This window comes from Colius striatus, chromosome 4 (genome assembly GCF_028858725.1).
Source record: "Colius striatus isolate bColStr4 chromosome 4, bColStr4.1.hap1, whole genome shotgun sequence".
In the NCBI taxonomy this organism is placed as follows: domain Eukaryota; kingdom Metazoa; phylum Chordata; class Aves; order Coliiformes; family Coliidae; genus Colius; species Colius striatus.
This window is the reverse complement of record NC_084762.1, coordinates 82,712,474-82,735,454: the sequence shown is the minus strand read 5'-3', so window position 1 is coordinate 82,735,454 and position 22,981 is coordinate 82,712,474. Positions and strand designations below refer to the sequence as shown.

General features: G+C 40.6%; 1 protein-coding gene across 1 annotated transcript; it reads right to left on the bottom strand.

Moving 5' to 3' along the window:
- Nucleotides 1-1,902: 1,902 nt before the first annotated feature.
- Nucleotides 1,903-22,251, bottom strand: SLC30A8 (solute carrier family 30 member 8). The gene is given in 8 exon segments (XM_010204014.2): nucleotides 1,903-2,048; nucleotides 2,980-3,114; nucleotides 5,345-5,450; nucleotides 5,848-6,037; nucleotides 6,553-6,706; nucleotides 10,372-10,510; nucleotides 13,875-14,079; nucleotides 22,172-22,251. Coding segments are annotated over 8 exon segments (1,155 nt in total).
- Between the last annotated feature and the right edge of the window lie 730 nt (nucleotides 22,252-22,981).

The following is a 22,981-nucleotide window of genomic DNA, read 5'->3' as shown; positions in this document are numbered from 1 at the left end:
TCTTGACTTCAGCCTAAATCTCAGAACTGAATCTGTTGTATATGGATGCACCTAACTCATTACCTTCTACATTGTCCTTGACCATAAAAATGCTCCCCACAATTCCCTGTTATATCCAGATCAGTGTCCTCATCTCATTCGAAACATTTTGAAAGAGGTGGGTTTTTTTTCATATATAGAGGCCACATCCTTAACTTGTCCTTCCCAATAAACCAAAGGATGCTCAGGTTACTTAACAAGTACAGCTGAGTTGCCTTTGGTAGGAGGCAACTATGCTAAATTATAGCAGCAGAGAAACTGGACAAAATACAAGTTAATGCCTTCATTTACGTTTTCTTACTGTGCTTTGATTTATATATGACTTATCTTCTAGAGTTTCAGCTGTGAAGGGCAGGAATTGTCTTTATCACTCTACTAAATACCATGTCTATGTTCTCAGTTCTTTCAAGCCAGTAAATAATGAGATACTCATGAAATTCTTAGTGGGTGTTGTGTTTTAATACCTTATCTGATTTCAGTGGGAGGTTTACCTGACTAAGACCTTCTGGGATCCATGAAGCAGAATAATTTCTTGTTCTCCCTACCAGGTAACAAATACCAGCTTAATACATCAATCTATCATCACATAGTTACGTATTATCCATAGCCAAAAGCCCCTAATAATAAATTCTAATCTCCTTAGGATGATAAAGTGGAAAACTAATCTGAATCTATTGCAAATAAAACTGAATTCCCTAAAAAGCAAGGCCTCCTTATACCTTAATAACACAATACTTTCTCCAACTGTCAGCCTAGAAACTCAATAACACTCGGTGTTGCGTACTTTATTCTGGTCTAACAAAGTTGTTAATAAAATGAGCTCTACAGCTGTGGGAGTGAGGACTGTGGGCTGGGAAAACTTTATGTCCTTTCCTACATTAAAAGTGAAGCTGCACTGTTATGGCCAACGGCAGAACTGGAGGTTTTTTGTGGAGAAGCAGTTGAGCATGCCATACTATGAAGGCCATCAGATGTGGTGTTCACAAAGCCCAATCTGTCCTTGTCCTACTTTATTTTACTTCTCTAGGAGCTCCTGGTTTGTTTTATTGTCTCAATCTAGTAGTACCTTGTGATATTGTCACTCAAAAATCCTCTACAGATGCTCTGTCACAGTTTATCATAATGCAGTGCAATATGAGATAAGAGTTGCCTTGATAGCAGAAAATGATGCCCATGTCTGGCAGAAAAGAGTTTGGCTGAGGACTAGCTGAAGAACAGATAGGACTAGCTAGAAAACTACTGCCAAACTAGAGAATTATTGCCAAATGTGAATGGAGAGAATCCTCTTGTTATCCACACTGCAGAACATAGTGTACATTTGATACTTGCCTTAATATGCAAGAGGAGAACTGTCTGCCAAAAGGCAAGGAAAACACATGCCACCGTCTCTTTCTTTGCCAGATAGCTTCATCCTGTGTGTTAATTTAAATTCTCTCTTTTATCCTGAGTAAGTGTTGAGCTTTGCTAAAACAAAACTTATATTTCATTACATTTTGTGATAATTGGTCTGCTAGTAATTTGAAAGTCGATTAGGTTTTTGTTACCTGTGATTGCAAACAGGCACCCTTAAGTGTTGCTTTACTGCCAATCTGCTGCTGTAGTCAAGAATAATTTAAATACTTTGCCTTGTAATTGAAAGTAACTGCTGATGAATAGGTAATCTGGTTGATAGATGGACCTAATACATGTTCTTTCCTGGTAGCTGGTACCAACACTACAGATCTATGCACTGTTCACCGTGGTAAGGCTTTTTAGTTCAGCTAATTACCATTTATTGTTCATCAATTACATGCAACCAGTATATATGGTCGCCATTGACCTGTGAGAGGGGTGATGGTCATTTTGCATAGCATACTGCTCCCTTTAATCCCTGGGTTCTTGACAGAAGACGCAGTCTTGTTTCTGATCCTCTCTCGATTCAATCTGGATGGTGATGGAGTGGAAGCTGTAGTGTTCAAAAAGGGCTTGGGTAACATCTCTCAAAATCTTCTGGCTGTCCTCTGTGTCTGCTACAGATGGCAAGCAGAAAATAATAAAAATCCGTTATGACATGATGCTTAAAGAAGAGTGTTTACTGACAGAAGCTATTCCTAACAAGAAGTTTGGTTTGAGAAAGGTTTCTTGTCTTTTTTACCCTTCTTTCAGGAACCTGCATGTCAGCAAAAGTTTGCTCATTCCAGTGTGTTCAGAATATGCAATTTTGGCAAGAGCTGAACTAAGAGTAATCACCAAATAAATTCCCTTTGGCAGAAGATTGCAGGAAAGCAGGAATACTTAATAAAGATTAGTTCATCCAGTCAGGGAGTAGCAACAGTGCCAAGGGATTCGAGTGGCTGATAGACCCACTTTTTGGGAAGCAGTTACTCCATGGACAGCTTCACTTCTGAACCTGTTCTTGGCCAAACATAGGTGCATTTTTTTTCTTAAATAAATCTTAACATGTAAAAAGCAAACAAAAACCTGATCTAGATAATGGACAATTTGTCAACAGGGATAAGGACTATATTTTAAAAAATATTTTAAAGATGAACTGTTGCCGTGGAGTTACTTCTGTGCTCCAAGCTAAGTTTTAAAGATTGCTTTATAGCTAGAGATTCATCAGGAATGCATATTGGCCCTGTAAATTTTTCGTATAGGGATCAACAGGTTTCAGTTTTGAGAAACTCACTCTAAAATCTATTTCACATTTTGAGAAAAATCCAGCCTCGGTCTAATTCTTCTAATTTATTTAAAAAAACTTGCAATTTACTTCCTTGCTCCACAACCAGGGCAAGAGGTTTTGAGCAAAGTACAGCTCCCTGTTGTTTTGGCAAGGCTTCTGGGAAGAGGATTTGAAAGCTTTTATTGTGGTTATTTTTCCAACAAAATTATGATATTTGTTTTAACAAGCAACAGATATATGGTCAGTTACTTATTCCCTGTTTACAGAAATTTACTGACCTGTGCCAACATGAGCAGATAGAACAACTTGATTCATTGTCAGAGACCAAAGATGAAGGTTGTGAACAGACTCCACTTTCTCAACTGCTAAAATTCTTGCTTTCACTGCATCATAAGCAAGTCCTTTTGGTGTTCCTTGAAAGAAGAAATTGGTTGAAAAAAAAATTTTGAAGAAGCAAGAATGGTGATAATTTGAGGAAAATGCATCATGAACCTTTATCCCTAACCTTATAGTCAGATATATAATTTTTATTAAAATATTCCATGCTTTGGAAAGCTGGTCTATTTCAGAATTCACTGTGAAATTTAATCCTATCCCTATTTATACATCACAGAACAATGATACTCATGTATGTCTGAAGAGATACTTTGAGGTTTCAGTTTGCATAGGGAAGTTTAGCCACTGTTTTGCTGTTGTGGGTGCAGATTTTATGGCATCATCTGAGCAGCTTTGAGGGATTCTGTCCTCAATACATTTACGCAATAGAGAAGCATCTGTTTAGCAGAGAGGGAAAGAGAAATATAAAGATTAAAATTGACTCAGGAATCTTAGATAAGATTAGATCCCAGGTCTAGTTAATGGGTAGGTCAATTATTGTTTTCCTTTCTCCAAAAGATAGTGATAACCCTCATTCAGAGTGAGGACAATTGTGACAAGGTGAATTGCAACACAGAAATGAGAGTTTAATCTAAATCCAGGCTTGACCAAGGAATTTAATGAAAAGTCTTCCCTGGAGTGAGGCATAGGAGTTTGGAAATTCATCTGAACAGCTATGCTTGTCATGCTTCCCCTGGATTGCTAAACTGAAAAGTATTTTTAGTGCCATCAGTTCTGAAGTATAATAATGATAAGCATAGTATTAGTTAATTTTGTCATTCACACCATAACTTGTAAACGTTAATGACCTCAGTGTTATATGCTTTGTCCTATCCATTTATTACAAGAATGATACCCTGTATGGAGCACTGACTTGGTAGAACATGATGCTGACATGCACATGCTTTCTAGAGAAAACTATGGACAGTCAGCACCTGCATGACGTAGCCAGTTACAAAGGTGGTAGGGCTGATACCCTGGGAGAGACTGGATGCATGGTGTAGCCACCTCCAATATCAGCTCCAGTATCCATTTTCTCTTCAGATAATTCTGGGCAGAATATGCTACTGGCTTCAGAAACCTTCTCAGAAGAACTGTGTAAAAGGGCTTGCTGCAGAGGGTAACTGAACACTGACAATTTTGGCATGTCAGTGCTGCTTATGGAAGCTAGGAATCATTGCTTTGAGAGAGAGATCTCTGAGTGTCAGGGACTGCCAGACTTTTCTGATAGTTTGACTTTTTTTTGCAGTAACCAAGAGATCTTCTGATTTTTTTGTCAGCTGAGATACAGTCAGTTGCTGCACTCTCATCTAGGCACATTTCTGCAGAAATGTATCTCTGTCTCACAATCACTGAAAGAAAACCAAGCCTTGAATGAAGCTTTACTGTTCCCAAAACAATATTGGAAGTTTTCTTTCATGAAACAGGAGTAGGTGCAAAGTGAAAGACAGAAGTAAATAGCCATGCAGACAGTCACACTGACTAACTCATAACCATTCAAAATCTACGCTGTTAGAGCTCTATTCCCTTTAATTCTTATTTCTTCGTAGCTAAGATAGAGATTGTATTATATTGTTCAGTGTAAGAAAGGCAAAAACATGCATCTATGATTGCTCAAGTCATTTGGCCTTGCAAATCAAATGTTCAGGCTTGTAGCTGACAGAATTAAATATTGCTAAGCCTTGTTCTTGCTGCTGATGTGCTGAGAATTGTCTATTCCCTTGCATGTGACCACAGCTGGAAAGCTCAGTAAGCTTGCTTTTCCAGACTGGTGCAGCTAAAAATCTTGTAAACTTCTGTTTCTTGCATTCAGCCTGTTTCACTAGCACAGTTCAAACCATAGTCCTTTTTTTCCTTTGTGGGGTTTTTTTTTTTGGCAAAGGCTTGTATTTCACACAAGGTAAAGGAATTATGCAATGAACAAAGTGAGCAGACATCTCACATGCCAAAGGGGTGATAAAAAGCAATGTTACACATATGACAAACAAATGCAATTCAGGAACAGATTGGAAGTTCAATAACAAAACACCAGTACACAGATTTTTATAAAAATTGGCATTTGTATAAGTTTTCTAGTGCAATGGTAGAAAACAGTTTCAATTAAAATTGTAATTAGGTTTAAAGTATGATCAGAATTATGTGAATATTGGAAACTGATAAAGAAGTGTGTTATTATACTTTTGTCAGCGAGTATAAGCAGTATGGAGAAAGACAGAGGGAAAAAACCCAACAAAATATAATTGTATTGATTCTGGAATCAGGTCCTACCTTCCATTAACACAATCAAAATATCCCTTAAAGTGGTGATGGTGGTTGCCAAAACAAAGATGGAAAACACAAACGTGCAGATTGGGTCAGCTATTTTGTATTCTGGCTAGAAAAATATGAAGACAGCACTTTGTTAGTTTCACAGTTGTTGGTTACTGACATCTTTAATTAGTCAATCTCAAAGAATAATACAGTTCATTCATCTGGTACAGAACGAGTGCAGATCTCCTTTGCCAGTTAGGGAGCTTCAGCACAGGGAATGAAAGTGCTAAAGATGAAGAAAGGGAGAGACACCAAATATACTCCTTTCAGCTGAAACACCAAGAAGCAAGCATTACACTGTCAACAGTCCTTTCAGTTCCCAAGAATAAGTACAATTTTTCACTAAATTGCAATGTGTACCAGGATAGAGAAAATATTTACATGGCACCTAGTGTCACAATGCTGTGAAAATAGATGTATTCCTTAGCTGCCAAGGAGGAAAGCAAACTAATGAAACTAACCTTAAAGAAGATGATAAGTGCACTAATTAGCACACTAATACTCTGGAACAGGTCTCCAATGGCATGCACAAAGGCTGCTTGCAGACTGGCATTGCTCAGAGCTGGCTTTCCTGGAGAGGCCGACACACGTTCCCTGACTTGTGCCCCATGGTTGTGCCCGTGGCCCGTCTGGTGCAGAATCAGGCTTAGTCTGCAAGAGATGTGAAGCTGCAAATATCAGTGGGGTTGTTGCATCTCTGAAAGCAGTGATGTCACACACGTCATCAATCCTCTCACTTCTGAATGCTGAACAGCTAAATCAGACACAGTAAGTAAAAATACAAAGTGGCTAAGCAGATAATTCCTAGTGTTCCACCGTTTTGCATGCAAACAAGAAAGTCTGTGAACAGGGTAAATAATGAGGCCTCATTTTCTACAGAGTTCTTGATGTTCTGATATCTAATAAAAAGTGAGACAGAGATTAATTTTTTCCTAGAGTTTGTGCATTCATAATTTCTGTTCCCTGTGTGCATCTAACAGAAAAAAGAGCAACTGCAACCTTAAATGAGAAGCAGGATCTCTCTTCTCTACCACTTTCTGTATCCTCATGAAATTCATGAACACTTAATATTTTTGAGGGTAATATATCTCTGTCATTTTTTAAATTGAAATGCAGAAGTAGGTTCAAGGTTCAAAAGTTATATGTAGAGGAAAACGGGAACTTACAGTATGTTGGCAAGCACAGCACAAGCAGAGGTAATGAGCATCACTGTAGCATCAATAGCATATCCGGGGTGTAGCAGCCTCATGCTAGCCAAATATGTTAACACACCAGTGACTATCCAAACGATTGTCATAGACATCAAGGCTCCCAGAATTTCTAGGAGTAAAAACAATATGATTTTAGCAGAAGTTATAACAGAAATGTAAAGTGTTTTAAGATGCTATTGCAACCTTGACACTCACAAAGAATGGGCCAAAACACTTTCTGGTCACGGCAAATCCAATGGCTGCCCAGGGCAGCCTTATGCATGTAGTGGTCTAACTCTATGCTACCTGCTCCTACTTTTGTCCCCTTTCCAGTCTTGAATTCATGCAGCATTTGGAAAAACTTCAGAGATGAAAAAGTTCATTTGAGGAATTAGGGAGCAAAAAGGATAACGGAAAGGATAAAAGACCAATCATGTAGGTAAAAGACCATCTGATGTAGTTATCTGGTTGTGCCAATGTGGTGTGAAGAACTCAGTAACCAGCCCTCCTTCCCTAACAAGATTACCTTGGGCAAGAGAGCAGAGGTTGGAGTGAAGGAGAGAAGCTCTCCTAAACCCCCTGGCAGATTTAATGCCCCTCCAATAGTCTCGCTTCTTCTGTACCCCTCTCATCCCTTCACAGTTCAGAAAGGATTGACAGCCTCCAACTAGGTCCGGAAAAAATCCCTCACCTTCCCCTCTCCTGGGGCTCATCTTGGCAATGCCACAAAATCATTTTTGTGCCACGAGCAGTGATGAGGACAAAAGAAGTTATTCTTTTTTCCCTAGGGCAGTAAAATTTAATTTTGTCTCTATTGGCTCTGAGTTGGACTCAAATAAATCCAGTCCTCAAGGTAACCTTTTATTGCACTGCCATAGGAGAGATCCCGGGATGTTCATATGAATGTGCAGCATGTTTTTAATAGGATATGGGACTAATAATTGCCATGTGACTCAAATGGGTAAATATGGCACTTTGTGAGCACAACATAGACAACACCAAGGAAAATGAAAGCTCACGCTGAAGTGAAAGGCACTAAGCAGCCAGAAAGAGCAAAGCACTTGCACAAACCTCCACTGTCAGTCCATGAGAGCAGCTGAAACTCAACTTATGGTTGTTTATTATTTTTTTATGAGGGTCACAACTTTTACAGTAGTCTAGGTTTCAGATACTTATCAAAACAAGTCACTTTGTGTAAAAGTGATAAATAACAAATGAAAGTAGCCTGATAAGGAAATCTAGCTTTGCTTAAAAGTAGATAGAGAGAACCTAACATAAAGCATACCTGGTGTTTATGTTTTTTGTAAGTTAGAGGTTGAAACTGCAATCTTGGTTCGACTGAAGGTGTTGATGACTATGCTACCATTGGCATGAAAGGAGCCAACAGCTTTTGTGGGCAACTGTATGAATACTTGTGTGCATGTGTGTGTGCACCTCACAATGGAACATGTCAGAGTTTGTTTTTGCCTCTAACGTGATATTATTCCATTAAGTAAAAATGCATTTTACTTTTCAATGTAGTATCTTAGTAAAAGTTTATCTAAGCTTACAGACCACTTGAGTAGTACTAAATGCCTCTCTCAAGGTGTTTTCAGCCGGATTGCATCAGAACTGCTAGGACTAACAGAGCAAACAATAGTGTAGGATTGTTTGGGAATGTCTGAACCATACCAGAGATAAGAAATTGAAGTTGAAGAGAGCTTTCCTACCAAGACGTAGGTTTGGCTCACACTATCAGTCTCATTCACGCTGTGCTTTTAGCCATGTTGCTGAAAGCAGCTGTGCACCCAAAGGATTTCATTGAACTGCTGTCTTGACTGCTTTTACTGCCTGCTTCTGGCTCAGAGGATAGGAGGCATTCAGATGGCTTCTACTAAACCTGAGCCCTGTCATACACAGTCATTGCATGACAAATCCTATCAATCAGTTGGAGAAAAACAGTGAAAAAACAACTTCCAATGTCATGGAGAGCCACAGCTGCAAGACTTGAGCAGTTGGTGCTCAGTGACTCTGTCACCCACCTGACAGCCCTCAGCTACTCTATTTAGGCACTCACCTCCATATTAAACTGGAAATATCACTGGAAAAATAAGCAAGAAACAGGATAACTATCATGGAATACAATTAAACAACCACTAACATTTGATGCACGGTGCTGTCTGCTACCAGGATAAAAAGGCAATAAGAAACTGGTTTTGAAGCTTTGCATTGCAATGACAAAGACCTACAAAACCTAACGCAGCCTGAGGGTGAAGTTACATGAGGTGGCTCAACCTGCCACCTATCTCTCTCTTATTTCCTTTCTTCTCAGATTAAAACAGCATAAATACAACAAAAGAATATGGATCAACTGATGGTAAGTGGTAGTTTGCTGAGACTGCAAAATTCAACTGTATGTTGTCTATATAATGCCAGGTCCCACTCATCCAGCAGCATGTTTAGAGCAGAGCTGGTAGAATATACTTTGGCAGCAATCTAAAGACAGGATGAATATGACATATGTCTTCCCTGGTACATTCTGCAGCTACAAGAAAACTTGACCTCCAGACATCCTGAGTCAGAAGCTGGTTCTGGGTCTTCATATTTAATATGTTTGAAGCATTTGTCATCTGAGTACTCAGTTTAGGCATATAGGTATCTAGAGTTATTTGAGATACACTGACACCTCCACACATGGCTTGACAGAAAAACGTATAGGTGACCCATAGACTTCCAGAGTGGCAGATGGAGACTTTGTGGAACACATTAGGGCATTCCAAACAGCATTAATCACTTACATATGAGCATCTAAATTCAGACCTAAGACAATCAGCATGGGATTCATTTTCAGGCTGCGACACCTAAATTGAAGTGGCCACGTGTAGGTGTGAGCTAAGTGTCTAAGCTCCCTTTGTAGACAAAAGACATCAAATTAATGGTGATTAACACAGCTTCCTGCTCCATTGACTGACTGGTAACACATCCTAGTTTCTTAGCTATGAGTGTCTGGTGGCATTTGAGATTCCCTGGTCTTGTGCTTGGCATTCTGTTCAGTCTCCTGTGGGTCTTGTCCTGAACAAAGTCTAGATTTCTGTTGAATGTATCGGAAACTTGGACCCTGTGCTTATATGTGCATATTTTCATGGAGACATTGATATTTAGGTGTCTAAATCTTGAATGGAATGGTACCCTCAGAAGGTTTTGTTGGTGTCTTGCCTTTTGTAAAATCATTTGTGTTTGATTGCAAGACTTTTGGAATAAAGTGTCATCTATAAATATATTGATTTTTGTTGAGGACAAAGAACTTTAAAGACCTATCAGTGCTCCCATCTGATAAAATACAGCAATGATAAAGAGACAAGCAGAAAGACGGTTTGGAAAATGGTAAATGTTAAAGGTTCTCACATTTCTACAAATATAACATTATTGTCTTTTTAAAATAATTCAATGATTTGCTTTATCATTCTTTAAATGGAATAGACTCTCATTTTTATGGGTATTGCTGCTGCTATAGAAACCTGTGTTTCTTAGTAGATTGAGGACTCGATCCCCACACTCAAGTCACTGAGGGAAGTTGCTGTTATCTCAAACAAAACTAGCACCAGCCCAAACTATACTAAATAATGAACTGAAAGTCGTATTTGCAGACAAGAGATGACTGTACTCTACTTCTTTGAAGCTTACTGGCTTGGTATGTTTGTCATGGGGAGAGAGCATCAGTGTTCTGTGTCTATATCTGCAGATCTACATTGGACATCAATATATTTTCCAGTCCCTTTCTGATTCCAAATGTTTATACCGTGCCAAACTTGCTACCTGCTCGGTGCCACCCAAAAGTTAACTGTTTGGTGGGAGGTTTGGAGGCAAGCCACAGAGAGAAGAGGCTGATGAGGAAGCTCGTCAGGTCCACCAGGATATGTGCCGCGTCAGTGATCACCGCCAGGCTCCCAGCGATCTGCCCACCTGTGGGAAACACGCGGCCGTATCATGGCTCCAGTCACAAGTCTGAGTCGACCAGATCAAACTCGAGACCTGCTCTGCTGTGAATCAGAAGAAACACTCAGCTTTCAGTGACCATACATACAACTCAAAACTCTTCAAAGGCAGCTTCATTTTGTACCTCGTTCATGCAGTGAAAGGTATGAATTAATAGAAAGAAAGTATTTAAATTTCTTTGCCCAGGAGAGAGTCCTTAGGACAATAAGAGTTGTGATACATTAATGCCATGGTTATATTACTATTGGACTCTTTTACTGTGATTATTTTCTTTGTGAAAGTAAATATTAGGGATCACGTTTCCAGTGTCCTCACACTATCTTTTCACAGATCACTGATACTTTTACATAGGTACAAGAACTCTGAGGGTACCGTTCCATTCAGGATTTAGACACCTAGATATCAATATATTAGCTTATGGGATTGATTTTGTGATAGGAAAACATGCGTGTTCTTCCTGAGTTTGAGATGGTTGGATGCCAGACAGTTTATTTGTCACAGGCAACACTAAAACTGGAATAAAAGGAAAGGTCCCAGTAGAATGAGCTATCATTTTGCATCTGTAATGCATGGTGTATTTTTTCTCATAGAGCTGGAAAAATGTGGATGAATGTCTTTTTACTTTAGGGGGTTTTGGTTTCATGTGAATTCTGAAAAACCCCAAACCCAAAACATTTTAGGTTATCTGAATCCACATTTCTTTTACTCAGTAACCTAAATGTTATTATTTTGACAAATTCTTCTAACCATGTCTCAGGGCTAAAGGCAAATTTAAGGAAACTTAAACATTGTTCTAAACTACCCCAGGTGCTGGTAGTTGTTGGAGAAGATGAGGATTCACACAGAGGAAGCTGTCATGACAACTTCTTACAGCAAGAGAATATTTTCATCAGGATGGACATGTAGGAAAATGGAGACGTGAAATATCAGAACCAAAACATCTGCTTTCTGAATTTTGCAGTATATTTCCCTTCTTCTTCATCTTTTAATTAGTTTTGGCAATTTCAGCTTAGTTCTTTCTCCATAACCCAAATGAGAATCAATGAATCCTGAAAAACCTTGGCTCCAAACCTTGGGCAAAATACCACTGCCAAAAGGACACGTAGACATATCTCGTTTCCTTGTAGACAGAAAGTCTTCATGGCAGCAGGATGAACTTTTTGCTTAATTTTCTGCCATCTGAAGATTTTAGGTTAGAATACCTAGTACTGTATGTTGTGTCACAGCAGGAGAATGTATATTGCACATATTGGGTGTGTTATTTTATCCTGTTGCCTCCCTATACATCTCTGATGGGTTTGTGTGGAGACGCTTGTGCTTGATAACAGGAGGAGAAGGCTGCAGTACTGCTCCCATAAACAGTTCCCGAAACTTCCCCAGGCTCTGAGGTTCAGACCCACCTCCAGCCCAGCTGGGCCAGTCTGGTGCCCCTGCCATCAGTATTTAAGAAGGGAAATTTGTAGCACATAGGAGGAGGTGGAAGAATAAGGTAAGACAACACAGGCCCTGCAGTCAGGAAAAGAGGAGGAGGAGGAGTGCCAGACCAGAGATGCCCCTGCAGTGCCCCTTTTGGGAGAGTAGTAAGAGCCAGCAGACGGATTGAAAAGATCTAGGGACTCAAAGAAGCACAATTTTTCAATCTCTTTGAGAGCAATGCAGCTTTGTTTCTTGTAACTAACATTACAATGCCCACAGAAGCTGTTTATCCTTAAGAGAAGAAGAAAGGGGAACATACTAGTTTTCAATATTAAAGCCTGTGTATAGTTATAGGCTTTTATTGTTTTGTATCAATATTCCAAACAAGTGACCTTTGTGACTTCCTATCACCCACAATGGATGTTTATAGCTTTGTATACTGCAAAGCAGTAGAAATTGTCAGTCACTCAATGGTCGATCATCAGGCACAGGCAGCCTAGCCTGACGATTAAAAAAATTAAATGTGTGGTTCATAATTACAAAAATCTCCATAGACTGCTGTCTGTAGCTGCAGTTAATAACTGGTTTGTCAAAGTTTAATGGTCTGAAGCAAAATGGTCTTCAAGCCTGTTACTTAAGCTGTCACTGCAAAAAAGCTGTATGATTCATTAAGCAAAATGAAACATTTAGTTAACATATCCTCTGTCCTTCCAATTATCCTCTAGCATCACCACATTCACCAAACTTAAGCCTACTGATTACATGGTTTTGTTAATAATGCATTACTTCTGGCACTGGAAATTACTGCATGGAGATTAGTGGTATGCACAGGTTTTCACAGGGGAAAGGCACGTGACCTACAAACAATGGGGCTTCATGCAGATGAAGCGCATGGGAGGGGAGGGCTGAAAAAGTCCCTGCTGGCTTTGGCAGTCAAGCGAGAAAGCAGAAATGCTGCAACTCTTTCAGTGCTTCCATTTCTCACCTGTGGGTAAGACAAAGCATTTCTATTTCATTTTCATGGCACTCCAGAGATGCTGAAGCTGGGAAAACATGGGTTTCAGGGGCCTTCCTGGCCGATTTTCATTATATCCCTGGGGACATGTGACAAAAGTCTGTGGGATTCCTCATATCTTACCTTACTTTATCTCACTGTGGAGAAGGGGGAATTAAAGAGCCAGGAACAATCAGGTGAGTACAAATATCACAGAAGCCATGCAGAGAGCAGATTGGTGGGATGAAATGAAAGCTTATGCTCTAAGAGTGAGCCAAATACTTATATTGGATATTGTAGGATAGGTCCAGAAGCGAAAGCTAATTAGACAGGGGAATAATCTTCCATTGATCCAGAGACACACCAGCAGGCCAATTTAAAAGATAAACGTGCCCTGGTATAAATACATTGATTTAAATGAAGAAAAGCAGATGGTGAATCTGGCCCTGGATTTCCCTGTGTTTTGTGAAGACTGCTGCATCTAATCTCAGATCCTGCTGCTAGCAGCCTTCATCAGTGCTGAGGTCCCACTGCCCTGGATAAATCTGTAAAATCTTTCAATCTCTTCCAAAAAAATATAACCCAATTTATCAGAAACCTTTTGTGACATGAAGGTAAGACATACTAGTCACTTTTAGCCAAGCTTTAAGTCTTGGGAGAACAACTCAGACCATTAACTGATTTTTTTGTAATTCCTACCCAGATGCCACTCTGAAGTGAATATCTGAAAGTATTTTAATTTCACTTTAAACAATCAAACACTAAATTCTTTTAAAGATTGGAGAGAAAGGAGAGTTGTTTTATCCCAAGTGGGTTCACCTCTGTGCATCATGGGTCCCTGCAGTCAGAGTGTGTATAAAAGGGCATGAATGCATTTGTGCTGGGCACCAAACTGAGCTCTCTTTGGGCAAACTTACTCCCCTGTAATCTCAGCAATCATGAAGAAGATGCAAATTACTGATGCTACACAGAGCTTCCTCCTGGCTTGATGTTGCTCCCTTTTTCTGTTCTCATAGGCCTGTGAGTAGCTGTGACAGTGATACGCTGGATTAGCTTCAGTGACTTCTGCTTCCTGCTGCTGCCTCTCTTCATTTAAATTCTTCTGATGCCAACTCATCCTTTGGGATTGAAAGAAACAGAAGGTTAAAAAATAAAAATCCTGGTTATTTGGGCATCTAGCCCTGTAGCTCTAGAAACTATGTAATTAATGCTTTCAAAGGATAAAAGCAGCATTGGCAACAGCAGAGCAGGTCATAGAAGAGGCTTGCTCGCACAAGCAGGACTCTGCAGGAGGGAGCTGCACATGAAATGGCTGCTCTGGCTGTGTTTCTCAGCTTTGTGGGCTCTACATCATTTAACAGTTTATGAAGCACAGGGGGACTCTCTCGGGCTGTGTATTTTATGCACAAGTCATGCCTCAAAGTCATACCTCATACGAATAGTAAGCAAATTCAGCATAGCATGGAGACAATTCTAATACAGAACATTTCAGGGTTTTGCTCCCAACAGCTTTGTCATGAAGATTGTTTAAAAAAAAAGTCTTCATTTTCTCAAATATAAATGACTAAAGATATTTATTTCATCTCTTTGCATGCAGAACTATATTGGTTCAAATTTCCCTAATTCTTCCACCAAGACCTGAGCATAGAAAATATTAGCCCAAAAGTTTCAAAGATGTTTAAAAAATCAAAGAGTCTCTGTAATATGTTGACCTCTTTGTAACACTGATTTCACAGACAAGCAAGAAGTTTGGCAGAAGTGGCTCTTTGAGCATTGTTCTGTCATAAGATGATTTCTCAGGCAAATCCGCTCTGCCACAAAACCTCAGCGCTGTCCCTCTCCAGGCTCCTGCCCAGGAAGTATGAGGTGGAGGCAGAGGTCCAGAGTCAAACTCATTGTATTGCAACTACAGAAGCTCCTGGATGATCATGACTTCTGCTGCTTTCACTAGAGCAGCCTGGAGACTCACCCAGGGGCAGTTCCAAGGTGGTTTTGATAAGCAACGATCTTCTGTCTTCCTCACCTCTCAACTGAGAAGAGCCCAAATGGCAAAAATAACCCATTCTAAACTCTGTCCCAAGAGGTTTGACTGAAAATCATTTTGTATCTCCAGACACAATATTTGTTGCCCCAGATGCTCCTAATGTGACAGCACTGGTAAAGCACCCCCTGCCAGGTACTAAGACCTGTGGGAATGCACTGTGGCATCAAAAGGAAAATTCTGCTCAAATGCAAGTCCATGTAAGTGTGTGCTATAGCTATTTGAGTGTGTGGAGTGCCATAGCCCCCTAAACTACTCCGGAATGCAGCAAACTGCTGGTCTTTCTGAGTCTGAAATCAGCCTGGGGGCATGATGTGGGGCTGCCCCATAACCTCTTTCCCCCATTCTCACTACAGACTTTCCTTTGGAACCAGGAAGGGCTGTTTCTTCTTTTGTGGAAGGGAGACCTGTGCTCCAGGCAGTACATGGATCTTGGTGACATTCTTTATTGTTTATGGAAGTGTCAAGATGCCTAAAATCTTGCTGGAAAGAAATCATGCTTGTGACTGTCAATCTGAGGTCATCAATGTCAAGACAAAAAATTGCCTTTTTGAGCAACCTGAGGGGGCTGCAGCTACTCCACAGGTCCCTATGGGTGCCCTGCAGCCCACACTGGGTGAGAGGCAAAGGAAGCAACAGAGCTGCCAATGCTGTGGTCCCTCCTATTCATCAGCACTGTGGAGGTACTGCTGAAAGATGAGCTGACCGACCAAGCCCTGCAACTCTAGATAACCAGCATGGATTCAGTTTTGTAAATATTATTGAGATCTTCTAAGGATTCAACATGTTCCCTTGAGTCAGCTTGTTTTCTAGTCAGGTTAGCATGCGGTCTATATTTGTTCAGCAGAGGCAATCAGTTCCCCCTGTGTGTGAGGAACTTGTGTGAAAGAGCAAATGGTCAGATTTAATGCCTGATGCCTGGAGACAGTGAGCTTTCTTAGCCCTTTTGTCAGTATTTTCCTTTATTTTCCCCACAACAACAAAGAAATGGGAGTTGAGCTGTTTGGGAAATGGGCTGTCCATCTGGTAGCCCTGGTCCCCATTAGCCAGTCCTTCTCCAGTCCTTTAGTTTTACATTCATCAAGCTCCTCATATGCACCGTGTCACTCATGTACAATATTTTCCTGATGAATTAGAAGGTACCACAAATTGATTCCTTCCAGATGGCTGAATAAAACACTGTAGTTCTCTCCCTCTCTGCCCTGGAGATCAGGGCATGCATGTGTTCCTTTCTGGCAATCCCTCTTTGGAGTTAACTTCTAATGCTTTTCTATAGCTTGCATGTAAAATTTATTTCCCTTTAACTCAATTTTCTTCAGCTGGCATTGAACGTTAAAATCATCTGAATGATATGAGTCATGATCAGCTCAACAGCCTGTCAGTGTAGGGATGCCAAAATTACCCCTGCAGATCTCTGAGCCGCCGAATCCTTTCCTTGTTGTTAAGAAAATAGGTCGCTTTGTGATCTCCCTCCCTTTTCAATCTCCAGCCTCTCCATCAGCTAACAAAACCTCAGAGTACCACTGAGGTGTAGGAAAGCACCATCCACAGACGTTCTTGAATAGAGGCAAAAGCAAACAGAGACAGTGTAAACCCTCAAATGTCACATTTTTCTGTCTAAAGGGTAGCTAAATAAAAGTGGCCCATTTGTCAGAGGTGGTGAGCATTCCCCACTCTCTTTGAACTAGCAGAGCAGCATCTGGCCCAGTGAGTTGGGAAGACTCCTGCCAGCTCCTGCATGTAACCATTATTTTTATTTCCAAGAGCAGCCTGCCACTAATTAAAAGAATCTAAGAGGCAGTTTTATAAATGTGTGAATCAAAAGCTTAAGGTGCAGAGATCAGCTCTGTCAAACCATAAACCCCTTCTGGGTGTATTAGAGCAAGATGTAGCCTTTGAGAATCAGATCTCTGCAGCAGCACATTGCGAGACGAGTTCCAGATTAAAAAATAATCTTTTCTCTATTTCAAATACTCTTTCCTTTGTAAAAAAAGGTAGTCAGGGGAATGTCACAAAAAGGCTCCTACTGAGTCATGCCTGGAAGAGGAGAAGCAAAAAATATTAATCTATATTGCGGATTCCATACAAATCATTAGCAAGAGCTTTTGATTACAACTTCCTTTTGTTTGTTTTCATTTGATCTGTTGGGTGCCTTGATCTGCAGGCTGATAGGAATAATTGCCATCCTCCTAGACCATTATGAGATCTCCAGTGAAAAGAGCAAAATGTGGAATCGCGGCACTTCCCACAGGAGAGCACCTCCTTCACAAGGGAAAATAGTAACTTTTTGGTGCCTGAGAGAATAATGAAACTGAGAAAAATTTATCAAAGCCAAAATCATCTCTCTTATGCTGGCACCACTCTGATTTCAACTGATGTACTGAATCTGAATATAAAGTGATTTAAGTCCCTGTTTATATAGCTTGTCTGTCTACGTTCTCCTTTTCCTTTCACAGTATTGTGGTCATAGAGCAAAGATTAACATTTCTATATTTGCATACATTTAGGTATCTACTGGATGGGAGTTGATCCTATGGCTATTTTATTTAGTCTTACTTTGAGGGCCTGGCCATGTATGCAGAAATGTATTGGCAATAACTTTCCTTTTACATAAGAGTATAACAATAGCTGTATTAAATACATGTAGTTGAGTGTCCAAACTCTGTTGTGAGCATAAGGGGACACATAAGAACAAAATACAAGAAAGAAATATTGTCTAGAGCAGTATTGCTACCCATTTGCACAAATCTGAAGCTCAGTGGTGGCTGAATCAGAGCTGAATCAGTATCTAAAGTGCTTTACAGATATTTCTTCCACAAATCTGTCTGACTTGAAAATGTTGAGTTCCATAGTTTAATTATGGCTTGTGTAAAAACAATGCATCCTTTGTTACTCTTAATCTGTCTCCCTGATATTTTAATTAGTTCTTGTAGCGTTAGAAATAATGAATAACCATTCCCCATTCACCTTCGTCACATCATTCATGATTTTATGTAACATTGTTATACTCATGATTTTATATAGCATTATTATATTCCTGAACCATCAATTTCCTGGCCTGGTATCCTAGTTACCTAGTCTCTGTTTCATATCTCTTACTATGTGAGTTCTAATTTTCTTTCTGAGATTAAACGGGTACAACTGAAGTGGGTATAATGGAGATGTGTATGGCTAGTACTGGGCAAATACAGTCCTTTCTAGAAGGTCCTCATGTCACCTCACATGAAAGCAAAAACAATGGGGTGGGTTTTGCTGAGTCCCCTAGAGATACGGCATATTCCTGGGGCCAGCTGGCAAACCAGTACAAAGGAGGCACAACCACAGGGCCCACAGCTAAAACCCTTCAGAAATCACAAGAAATACCTACAGTTCTCCTGAGCACTGACTTCTGCAAAGCACAAGGAGTGGTAAAAAAGGCTTTATTTGATGAAGACTCTTTGATCCCGTAAGAGTTTTCCTATCAACCACAGGAAGTCAGAAAAAGAAGAAAATATTCCCTACGTGCCTGTTGTAGAAAATCAATCTGCAGCTCAAAAAATCATCACCCAGGCTCACCTCAAGGTTTCTCCTACTGGTGTGATCCTGGCTGACAGGAATCAATCACAAGCCTAAAGCTTCACTGATAGGTAAGAATAACTACAGGTCACGTTAATGGCCTGTGTTAAAAACTTGTACATGAAGACAAGTCCCAAAGATTTTACACATCTTTCCTGCTTTAAGCACAGTTCCTTTTTTTTTTCTTGTCACTTATCTCAGAGATGAAATAAAACTAAAAACCTTGTGACTCGAAGCCTTGAGTTTTACTTATGTAATGATATTTAAAATCCCAGTACAACAACATATGAAGAACATGACCAGAAATTCAGAAATCTCTGCTGGATCAAGCCAGAATCTGGCATACAGCACAGTTGGTTCAATCTAATGCAAATACACTGCTTTATCTAATGAGATACAGAATACTTCTTGTCAACATTACACTGAACTATTGTCAGCAATAATGAAAACAATCCAGCTTGTCTTCATTCATGGAAACTCCAGGAATTTGGTCAATCCCTGGTCTTTGATAAATGGTTATCTAAATCACTAGATAGATGATAACAAGTAAAAGATAACATAAATTATTAATCAACTGAAGAACTTATCTTCTTCCACCACCACCACCATTGACTGTAACATGACCATAGAAAATATATCTTAGACACCTGATTCAGACCTAAGTTAAGGAGAAATGATATGATTCTCACTTGATATGCCTTACAGACAACATTTTTTAATAAGATGGATGGTTCTGAGAGCTCACCTTCAGACTCTGTTGTGATTATGGTTCTTACCCTTTCTGGAGACTGATGAGAAATGATGTCCTATCCTGGGGCAAATCTTGTGCAATATCTTTGTCCATTACCTGGAGGAAGAGGTGGAGTGCACCCTGACCAAGTTGAAAGATGATTGCCATCCAGGGGTGAAGCTGATACATTGGAGAGAAAGGCTGACATAGGAAGGTTGAAGGCCAATAGGAGCCTTACAAAAGTCAACAAAGGTGAAAGCAAAGTCCTGTCTAGAATATAGTGTCTAGTTTTGGAGTCTCCAACACAGGAGGGATCAATAAGCTGGCACAGGTTGAGCAGAGGGACATAAGGATGGTTGGAACACTTGCCCTGAGGAACGGGACTTGTCTAGCGTAGAGAAGAAGTGGCTTCAGGACACCTAGCAGCAACCTGTCATTGTTTTTTAGGAGGTTATTGAGAAGATAGAGCTTAATTGCAGTGCACTGAAGGACAATGAGAACAAAAGTCATAAAATGAAACAAGAGGATGATTCAGTATTGCAGCAGATTGTACAGATGGGTTGTGCGGTTTCTGTCCTGAGAGAATTTTTTCAAGACTAGACCAGATAAAGCCCTGAGCAATCCTGCTTTGAGTGGGAAGTTGGACCACAGACCTCCTGAGGACCTTTCTAACCTGAATTAACTACAAGCTGACAGCTGACCTGATTTTCAGAGAGCTCAATTAAAGCTCATTCCTTTGTAAGCATTTCAAGTTTGGCACAGGAGATCTCAATGCATCCAAACCTGATAGTGACTTGGCATGTAAAAAACAATCTTCTCCATAGCCTTGTGTGCAAGGAACAGGGACTGTATTCAGATTTCCTACTCACATGGTTAAGATAAGAACAGTTTTGTTCCTTGTGCATTGTAATAATGGCATTTATTTAAAAAAAAAAGGCTGGGGAATGGCAAAGAAATAGGCAATCTGTGTGAAAAATAAATTCTGCTGAAAGCATTAGAGCAGATCATTAAGCCTACACACAGGGAACAGAAAAAATGTGGTAATTTATACCAAAGGCTAAGATGAGCTTATTGCTACTGATCGGCTTAAGACACCTGAAGCTGTGCAGGCAGCCAGCCCGTGCAAGCCCAAGCCTGCAGGCTGCACACCCCAACCATGCTGCTCCACAGGCGGGCTGCCTCTGGCCCCCAGGCTGGCAACCTGGGCTGCCAGCTCATCGAATGAGAGGAGACCCAGCTCTCAGCCCCCATTTCTGGTTATTGCAAGGACAGAGTGATTAAATCCTACAGTTAATAAAACTCCACATGGCAAGAAAAGATGAGAGGAGGGGCAGCACAAATTCCACAGGCCTGGAAGACAAGTCTTAATACCCCTGCTGAGCTGTGTTATCACTGCCATAACTCAACCTTCTTAGGACCTTCGCTGAGGAGCCCTCCTGGGATTGGCCCTTAAGCTCTGGGTTTGTGGGCATATCTGCAGCAACCAGCCCAACAATCGCAACTGTTGATGTGATTCATCCCAACCAATTTCAATCCTATAGTAACGAGTAATTATTGAAAAGAAGTCAACTTCTGTGGAAGGTGAGCCTGCTCTTCAATAGCAGAATGAGTTGCTGAGGATCCTTGCCCCCAGTGTGCATCCTACCACTCCTTTCACTGGGGACATTCCCTGGCCCTGGTGATCCAGGGAAAATAAGGGCTTCCTCACAAGACAGTCTGACATCTACCTCTGAGTCAGGGCATCCCTTCCCTCATAGGGTAAAGGGTTTTCCCAGAGATGTCCTTGTGTCCAGTGGTGCCAAGGGGCCAAAGGACCCCAACCACTGAAACTGTGCCCACAAAATTGCAAACTATCAAAAAAATGCAGAGTTCTTCAGTAACTAAAATGAATTGCAGACACTTAGGAGATTATTTGAAAACATAAATATTACCACAAAAGTCATTTTGGACAGTGTCATATATATTTATGGAGCCATGTAATAATATTTGAATAATAACCCAGACACTCAAATGACTAAAATACGATGACAGTAACCTCAGTACAAGAACACAGAGAGACAGATTTCCATTTGAACTGGCAGTGTTTACGCCAAGTTTCTGTCCCACGCATTTTAAGAGAGCCAAGCAATAAATAACCTGAAAACCAGTGAGATAATGGAAATGTCAAAAGGTGCTAAGCTGTAACTGAGCAGCTATTTTCTTTTAAAAATACTTGCTGCTCTGAGTCAAGAGGAAGAATGAAAATAAGCTCAACTGTAAAACTATTTTGTGATAGACATTTATATTCCTTTTTTAACCCAAGCTTCTGCATGTGTGTTTTCAGAGGTTTTTTCCTCACTCAGGCAAGCATATACTCACAGGACCTCTGGCACATGAGGAGTACATCAGCTTCAGGTCTGATAGACTACTCACATGAATAAGTTTTGCAGGATCAAGTCCTTAGCAGCATCACATTTCTTTCACACCAAAGAAGATTATTCAGACATTAGGCATGACGAAGCCTTGCATCAAACATGGTGTCAATAGCACTATTATAATTCAACCTAGAATTACAGCATAATCCATGAGGTTTTGCATCCTACAATAAATCTAGTATGCTTATAAAATACATAGCAGGAGACACTTGCTTCAACAGTAGATTGGTTCAATCCATCACAGATGCAGACATATCCGGCTGCTGTCTAGCAAATGCATCAAACATTTAATAAGAAAGTTTGGGAAGGAAAAAATAAAACAAAACATTTTGAAAGTAGTTAAAAACATTGCTTGTACACACTATGAAACTCCTAGTACTTCAACTGCTGCAGTCATCAACAGATCAGTGATCTTGTATTGCTCTCAAAGGCAAAGCAATGGCAGCGAAGGAAGCAGAGAATTATGTTACCTGTCTAGGGCCAAGGAGTACTTCTTGGTGTCCCTCTCACTCACAAGGCAAGCTCTTTCGAGACCCTTTTTGGCAGCCATGAGGAAAGTCGGTGCTGTTTTGTCTGGGGCTTTTCCCCCCTTAAACTCTCTTTTCTCAACTGGAAGCAGTTGAGGGCAAAAACGTCCTCTCAGCTTATGCAGAAGTCTCTGCCAAATATTTTTAAATGAAAAGGTTTTAGTAGTTTTCTTAAACCCACTGCGAGAGAAAGCTGCTTTCCTAGTGCTGGTGGCGTCACTAACATGCCAACCGGCAACTTGCTGAGCGTGTCAGATTGGAGTCGTCGGGCCTCCCTCCCCGTTTTTGTTTTCCCCCTCTCTGTTTGATGCTGTGATATGCTCTCTGGTCAGGCGTCAGGTGCGTGTTCACTTAGTCACCAGCTTGGGGTGCAGCGCACCCGTGCACACACCAACGGGCACTGAGAGAGAGAATGAAGGTGATTAAAACAGCCTGATTTGCCTGGAAACAGTCAAACCACTGTTTGCCTTTCTGCTTGCTTGGCTTGGGAGGAAAGTACACCTCCCTCGCCCCAGCTTGGCGCAAGCCTCTTTAATCCAAGCCATCATCCTAAAAACTTATTTCTACCCCTGGCACATTTGCTCCTAACAGTTTGAAGCAGAAGAGACTGCTTATTATTGCTGTTTTCCACAGAGGTTATTGAAATCTTCATTTCACCAGGAAGGGCTGCAGGTTGTTATTTCTGCTTTATTCAGTTTGTTAGTTCTGTCGACAGCCACGGTCCCCAGAGGGGAGGAGGCGACCTCCAGGCTC